At 30.8% G+C, this 8,291-nt stretch overlaps 3 protein-coding genes across 14 annotated transcripts in view; 1 reads left to right on the top strand and 2 right to left on the bottom strand.

Annotated features, from left to right (window-relative positions):
- Positions 1–108, bottom strand: part of LOC124431831 — a 58,084-nt gene extending 57,976 nt beyond the window's left edge. For all 11 annotated transcript variants that reach the window (XR_006944141.1, XM_046980171.1, XM_046980244.1 and 8 more), the window contains exon 1: positions 1–108. This exon is cut by the window's left edge and continues 226 nt beyond it. The gene's annotated coding sequence lies outside the window, so the exon portion shown is untranslated.
- A 1,054-nt stretch (positions 109–1,162) lies between these two features.
- On the top strand, positions 1,163–1,956 carry LOC124423548 (cysteine-rich PDZ-binding protein). The gene is made up of 2 exons (XM_046961375.1): positions 1,163–1,350; positions 1,444–1,956. Exon 2 carries the CDS (start codon positions 1,486–1,488, stop codon positions 1,786–1,788), a length of 303 nt encoding a protein of 100 aa, XP_046817331.1. The 5' UTR covers positions 1,163–1,350; positions 1,444–1,485; the 3' UTR covers positions 1,789–1,956.
- Positions 1,957–3,785: 1,829 nt separating this feature from the next.
- The window catches only part of LOC124432721 (FK506-binding protein 5-like), a 35,602-nt gene continuing 31,096 nt past the window's right edge, over positions 3,786–8,291 (bottom strand). For both annotated transcript variants that reach the window (XM_046981832.1, XM_046981833.1), the window contains exon 4: positions 3,786–8,026. In XM_046981832.1, the coding sequence (XP_046837788.1) occupies positions 4,746–8,026 (3,281 nt within the window). In that variant the 3' untranslated portion in view covers positions 3,786–4,745. The remainder of the gene's footprint in view (positions 8,027–8,291) is intronic.

The raw sequence follows: 8,291 nt of genomic DNA, 5'->3' as shown, positions 1-8,291 counted from the left end.
GAAATTTCTACCCGAGAGACCTATCCCTTTCTCTTTCTCACTCTCGCTCGTTCCCACACTCTCTTTCTCTCTCTCTCTCTCTCTCTCTCTCTCTTTACACTCCTACTCTACCACCTCTCTTCCTCCTCCTCCTCCTTCTTCTTCTTCTTCTTCTTCTTCTTCTTCTTCTTCTATCTACCACCCCTACCACTATCTCGACCGCTACCACTACCACCACCACCACCACCACCACCACTATTTTGCTGTTTCCCTTCTTATGGCTATGATAAATTTACCAAGTACGCCCATTCGCGCCATCAAATATGTCATCAGCGCCTCCTTGCGTCGGTTTTTGTATCTAACTTGCCAATCGTCCTATGATTCGCTCTCATCATGTTTTCCTTCCTTATCCTCGGATCACCTTCTTTTCTTTCTTATATTTCTTTTTTATCCCTAACTTAATTCTAATTAAATTATTTTTCAATCTTTATTCGGAAATTGTCAACGTCGGTTGTAATATTTCTTTTCAATAATTTTAAGATAATCGAACATCGTAAAATTACTAAATTAAAATACACCAATCATGTAGCAGCTATGGACGGTATTATTTTCTATGAACGTTGTTCATTCGTCGAATTTTTTTTTCGTCTTTTGTTCTTTTCCTTTTTTTTATTTTTGTCCTTCCTAATGTTCTATTAAAATTAATTAATATGATATAATATTTCTTTTGATATAGTAATTTAATATTGAATACATATATATATATATACACGATATTTCTATAATGAAATACGTCATCGCATCTTAACAATGGAGGAAACGTTTATCTATGGTAGATTTTCATTGGTCGAATTTTCTATGTATCCAATCATTATTTTTTTCACTTTCACAAGTTTTTTATTCACTATTATTATATTCTAGGGACTTTTTTTAAGGAATCATTTGCATTGCTGAAACACTTAGGAAAAAATGCATAAATCGAATTTTATTTTTACTTCCCCGAATTAAAATCAATTTTGGTATATATAATTATTTATTTCTTATAAAAATTAGTATATTAATGAAATCAATTAAACTGAAGTTATCGTCAGGAGTTCATAGTAATAAGTTGTGCATAACTTCACTTAGTACGTAGTATAACGAGCAAAGCTGATTGGCGGAGTCTCTTATCCCCACCCTTTCTTTTCTCCTACCATACCGGCATCCTCAAGCGTCCTTCGTTGTCTTTTAATATACGTAATACGTAATTACAAACGAAAGATAAGTTTGTGTATATATATTTTTTGTTTGTAAAAACGACGAATATATTTCTATTTATAATTAATGGAATTAATTGATATCTTCGTAGAAATACAATCGATGTAAATAAACGTAAGTGTGAATTTTTTTCTTCTAATAATATTACTGTAGAACATAACCTCTAGAAAAACAAATAAAATGATTTTTGTTTTTTTTTATTACCAGATCTTTATATCTGCCGATTATTCAACTAACAGATTTGACAAAATGGTTTGTGAAAAGTGTGAAAAGAAATTGGGAAAAGTTATTACACCAGATCCATGGAAATCTGGTGCTAGAAATACAGTGGAAAGTGGTGGTCGAAAAGTTGGAGAAAATAAAGCCCTTTCGGCGAGCAAGGCACGATTCAATCCGTATACTGCAAAATTTGAGACTTGCAGAATATGCAGACAAAAGGTTCATCAAGTAGGTTCGCATTATTGTCAGTCATGCGCTTATAAAAAATCTATATGCGCGATGTGTGGTAAAAAGCTTATGAGTACAAAAAATTATAAGCAGTCTGCTACGTAAAGTTAACAAGCTTTGTAAAGAAATATCTTATGAAATAAGTGATCATATTTTTATATGTATAAAATGATACATATGGAAAACAGAAGAAAATACGAAAAGTATTTTCGAAACTATCCTTAATGTCTTCTAATTACAAATAATAATATGTGACTTATGTATTTGTATGTACATGGAATATTTTAGTTTGGTAATATTTCATCTTTTTAGAAGTTTATTTAAGTGTTTTGTTAATATAACCAATGACTGAATATTAAACGTATTAATACTTCTATATATTAGCATGCACAAATTTAAATGTTATTATACAAAACAGAAGTGAACAATGATAAAATTTAGAATTAAAAATAATCAAAAATGGTTTCTGCGTTATAAAAAAAGAAAAAAAAAAAAAGATTTCTTTATCTTAATCTTTTATAATATTGTCATATCATACTCTTTTGACGTGTTTATATCTAAATACCTATGCACACAGACAAGTACAATAAGAGGTAGTAATATAAGTTTGCATTGTATTTGGATTTTATCATAATATATATATATATATATAACATATATATATATATATATATATATATATATATATATATGTATATGTATATATACTTGTTTTATATCTGTGATATTAAAAATCTTATAATTATGTTATAAGTGATAATACTTATTTAATCCTTTAACACTTTAATTGTATATTATATTCTATAAGACATATTTTGTTTAAATTTCTTTTCAGTTCATATAAAATTATTTCGTACAATGAGAGCAAATTATATTATTAAATTTAGATAACTACAGTATAGTAAAAGTTGAATTATATGTTATTTGTTTTGTTTTCAAAAAAATAACAATATTGTTACAAAAAACAACTTGTGTAAAGTATAAAAATATATATTCTATTGCACCAACTTTTATATCTAAAGAAAAATGTACACTTTGTTAATTAAAAATTTATACATATTTTAATGAATTATGTTATAAACAAAATTAATATATCCGTTGTGCAAAATAAATTACTATATAGAATTTATCTCTTTTTTTTTTCTCGAATATTAATAACATGTTTGTATAATATAAAAAATGTGATCTTTTTTGATGTACCGATGTAATTAATTAATTAATATATATATATATATATATATATTGACAATTGATATTCTAAAAAATAATCGTTATAAAATGCAATCAAACATAAAACATACTCTTTTTTTATCTTCTTATACATTTTGAGTATTTACTTTTTCTGAATAAGTAATGAGTAGTCATAGATAGAATTTGTTACAGCTTAAATCTTTTCGCTTTTTTTTTTTTTACATTTGTAATCAATATCTTTCTTTTTATCTTTAATCTATCTTTTTATTTAAAAATGCAGAATATAACTATATCTTTGCATTATTCTCTATATATAACTCTATATCAACAGCAGCAATATATTTTCATTTCTGGTTTACACTTATTTACATCATTTTATTTTGTTGCTAATCATATAATACATTTTTTTTTTTTTTTTTTTTTTTTTTCATAATTGGTATATTAATGGGAAACAATTTTTCTTTGATAAATTTTCTATCTTTTCTCTCTCTCTCTCTCTCTCTCTCTCTTTCTCTAGATAGATAGAAAATATTTTTAATTAAGAAGAAAAACAACTAATTATAAAATAATGTATGATTTTGCAACCCTATATAAGAAATTAAAATTGATCAAATAAAAATATAATGCAACTTATGAACTATAAACCCCATTACCAATATTGAAAAGAATAGCTGTACAAATTAATATCTCATTTACAGATCATTCTCTTAAAATTTGACTTTGTTGACACCATAAAAACTTGTATACGTAATATATAGGAAACAAAAGATTTGATTATACAAATGTTATTAAATTCTTAAAAAAATAAATTCATTTAAAATTGTAATCAATATATATATGTACATAATATAATAATACTTAACAGAAAAGCTTATATCAATAATTTGTGCAGTTTTTCTGTGCACATTGTCTATTAATTTTTTTTTTTTTTTTTTTAAATCAGATTTTTCTTTTTTTAAATAATTTTTCAAATTCTAATATCTCCTGTGTTCTATACACTTATTCATTGCCACATAAACGATTACTTATGGCACATGACATTATTATTTATTTTCATGTCTTTTTTTTTGTGCCCAATATTTTTTACACATATTTTCTCAACGTATCCTTCCTTTATATCTTCCTTTTACAAATCAGTCAATAAATAAAAGTTATCATTGATATTAAAACAAAAACTAAAACAGAAAAAAAAAGACTTAAATTATTTAATACTAAGTACCATTAGAAATAAAATATAAAACCGTGTATTGTTATTTCTTTCTTTTTTTTTTTTCGTTTTTTTTTATAAACAAGCAGCACTATTTCTACACGCATTTTTTTTTATCTCGACTTGAAAGAATTTTTACATCTGAATACTTAATTAAAATATTTTTCACTGATCATTCTCACATGAGATTATTAAAACACTTTACACGCATTCGTACAGAAACTCATCATATAAATGCAGACTCTTATTATCGTGACTCAATATTATTTAAATACAAAAATATATTTCATTGTGCTAAAATATTATTTATCAATATTCTGTTCTCAGTTCTCATAAAGTATTTACTTTCAGATATTCGCATTCCTGAGTATACTTATGTTTTTTTCTTTTAAGTATTTTTTTTTTCTTTTTTTTCTTTTTTTTTCTTTTTTTTTTCTTTTTTTTTTATGAAATAAACATTTGAGTACAGGCACCATGAGACGACATATCAATGATCATTATTTCTCACTAAGAAAATCTAATTAACATAATATTTTCAAATTTGTTACTATTTTTCCCTTTACATACAATATTTTTACATTATTCCAATCTTTGATCATTATTGCATGATCTAAAAATATTAAATGAAATTTTAAACTTGTCCATCTCATTCAAAGATGTATTCTTATTGATGTACCATTTTATCATCCCCAGAAGATAACATAATATTCGTAACAGATTGTGGTTGACTACTACCATTGCCCCATCGATTTTGATCCTTATTATCACCTAAGAAGATCCAATGTTCAAACTTTTTATTAGCAGCTTCAGATTGTTTCTCATCAGCAAGATTGATATCAGAAGTTTGTGAATCCTTGCCAGTCGTAGATTTGTATTCCGAAACATAAACTACATGCTTCTCCGTTTTATCTTCTTTAGCCATTTTCGTTATATCCGATCTTCTAGGAGGAACTGGTGGTTTTTTTCCAGATGTTGGTTTCCCATTGGATGTAACAGTGATCTCATGATGAGCTAACTTTCTAGCTTCTCCGTTATTATTCCCCATAACAGAGTGTACATCTTCGCTTTCAGTGTCAAGATCATGAATATTGTCTCTGTTAGCTGAAACCTTGATTTCTGTAATATATGTCATCTTTTGTGGATTGTTTGGCATCGGTGTACTCGGTAAAGGTGGACGACTTTCTGATTCCTGTAAATTATAATCAATAGATTCCCTAACGAGTCCACTATCTTCACTGTTCTCTCCACTGGAGACACTAACGTTACTGATATTATGTCTATCGTTATTAGGAGATGAGAGATTCTTGCTGTTGACTGTGACATTAGATCCAAATTCATACTCATCTTCTTCCTCCTCCTCTTCCTCCTCCTCTTCTTCTTCTTCTTCTTCCTCTCTTTCGTCATTTCGCTCGAGTTTTTTGTTATTAGAGACACTTACATTACGTTTTGTAAAATGCGACTCGAGCAATGATTCCGTAGGAGATTTCGACTTGACAGGTGAATATCTTTCACGTTGATCAGATTTCTCTTCGAATTTCGATCTATGCACGTGAAACGTTGAAATTGAATGTTCTTTATTATCGACATTGTACTCGTTATTGGACTTAAGTCCTTGCGTCTTAGAAATTTCTGTTTCGGTTTTGGAAAAATGAACTTTGGAATGTGTTGGAGTGGATGATCGTCCAACGCTCAATTCTTTTACATTTACAGAATGAACAGGTTCGAAGCTCTTATCTTCTAAGGTTGATTGCCTGTTACGTTCCTGGGTATCATTATGATACCTTTTGTCTTTAACAGATTCGATGGAATGTTTTTTACAGTTGTGCTCATGTTGTAAATGTTTTTCTTCGCAACCACGACATTTTTTATCAACGAGAATCTTCGTTATTGGTTCTTCAATAATTGCCTTTTTACCAGCATAAAATGTCGCATCGTTTGACAAACGTGAACTTTCCTCTCTCCATTCGTCCAAACGCGTTAAATTAATTTTCGTAGATTCGTTAGAAATTGTCGGTGATTTACCGGCATGCATCTCAAAATAACGCAAAGCTCTATTGAAATCTTCATTGACGGGACTCTCGTCGTAATCATTTTCCTCAACTATGACGACCCTATCGTCATCATCGTCATCATTTGACAATGGCTTAGCTTGCCTGAAATCTAATTCCATCTCCTCCAACGTTGGACTCTTAACAACCATACCGTCGTTCACGATTCTAGCCAAAGAATTATCTTCGTCGGGATTGAACATTCTCTCGGCGTGTATAAATTCTTGGGTTAGACGTTTGCTAAGAGGCAAATTGTACAACTCTATACTCGTTTCATTAACATCAGCCTGAATGTCGTCCAATCTTTCATTAGTTACCGGTGATAGTAATTCGTCTTTCATTTTTATTTCTACAGCTGACTTTGATCTTTCTAACGTACTGTTACTCTTTTTACGTGTCCTTGGCTTTTTCGATCTATCATCTTCCTCTTCCTTAGTCCAAAGAACATCCTCCAAAGTGCCCCATTCGTTTGACTTCTTCAATTTACATTTATCAAAGGTATCAATCTGATCCAACTTGGTTAGATCCTCGGTCGACTCGTTTATATCCTCCGGTGGTAATGGTGCCTTCCTTTTTTTCGAACCGGTATCAGTCATATCAAGACTCTGAGCCCTTTCCAATGGGGTCGACGTTTTATTCTCGTACTTGGACAAATCACCTAAGCTCGCGGCCTTTCTGTAAACGTCATCTTCCTCGTCGTCGTTCACCTCGGGTACCGGTGTACGATGAATCGTTATATCAGCGGGATTCAACTCGATCGTGGTAAAACTATTCTGAACCTCGCTGTCCGTATCCGACTCGGAATTTCTTCTATGAACAATATTACTTTCGAGCCTGGATCTACGTAATTCCGTGTCATCCGTAATATCCCTTACTTTGTTCACATAATCGCTCAGGGATTCGGTATAATCTGCGATACTATCAATCGCGTCCTCTTTCTCATGATCGTGAGATCTAGATGTTGACACGATCTTCTTTATTGGCACGACAATGTCCGGCTGTTGATCTATGCTCGAATTATTAGCTTTCGGAGGTGCCGGTGCTTTTCTTTTATTTTTTGGTGGACTTTTAAGATCTTCGATGTCATTCGAATTATCCTGCGTAAAGACCTTTGGTGAATTCAATAACTCCGAACTGTTTTTCCTATTTCTACGAGCTGCCATTGCAGCATTGTGAACTTCAGCCGGTACCTCCGATGGTATTGTTATCGATTCGCTCGTAGATTTGTCAGAATTGTCCAATACATCAATACCATTCATTTCTAAGTTACGCTTGTTTGATTTCAAAACATTCGAAAGATTTTCCGTACGCTGTTTCGGTTCCGTCGAACGTAATTTGTTAACATTTTCCGACGTCACGTCGGACGATACGTTAACAGTCGTACCGCTGGTAGACATGTATTTCTCAACGTCCATCTTTTTCGAATGCCTTCGTTCTAAATTCGTATTATGCTCGTTCTGATTCTCGATACGGTGAACGGTACCGTCGAGGGCCGGCAATACCTTTATACCAAACTTATGATGATTGTTTTTCGCCTCGTCGTGACGTCTCTCCAAAGTATGACTACCAGGAGTCGATTTCGATGATTTCAACGTAGAATTCATCGTCGAATAATTCGAACCCACCGACTCGTTCGGATCGGCTATGAACAATCTTTTGGCTGAGCTTTTATGAGCCTGCGATAATTCCGGAATCGATTGACTTCTATAAAGCGGATGACATATTCTTGTTGGACTCGGACCTACTGTCTTTTTCAATAAGGTCGCTGGCTTTGAACCGGTACCACCGCTCTCTACTTCCAATTCAACGTCGTATGGTGATGCATAACTCAAAATCGTCAGAGCATCCTCGTAGACCATATTACGGAAGCTAATTTTCACGCTTGCTATCCGATCACCTGAGGAAATTCGAGAAAAATAATAATAATAATAATAATAATAATAATAATAATAATAATAATAATAAAAAAGAAATGATAAAGGCACAACATAATTCATTTGTTAATGTATTATTAACGCTTAAATGTATTCATAGGAAGTATCATATTTTCCATTTTCTATTGTAGATATATGTGTACATATATACACGTAGAATTAATGAAATTTCACTTTTTTTTTTTATATGTAACGAAAAAAAAGAAGAAGAAGAGGAATCTAGGTATA

This window comes from Vespa crabro, chromosome 1, assembly GCF_910589235.1.
Source record: "Vespa crabro chromosome 1, iyVesCrab1.2, whole genome shotgun sequence".
NCBI classification, from domain to species: Eukaryota; Metazoa; Arthropoda; class Insecta; order Hymenoptera; family Vespidae; genus Vespa; species Vespa crabro.
Note: the sequence above shows the minus strand (reverse complement) of the source record. Positions and strands in the feature narration are given on the sequence as shown.

What these genes read in the sequence shown, in the direction of transcription:
- LOC124423548 (XM_046961375.1), top strand. Translation starts at nt 1,486, where the DNA reads ATGGTTTGTGAAAAGTGTGAAAAGAAATTGGGAAAAGTTATTACACCA.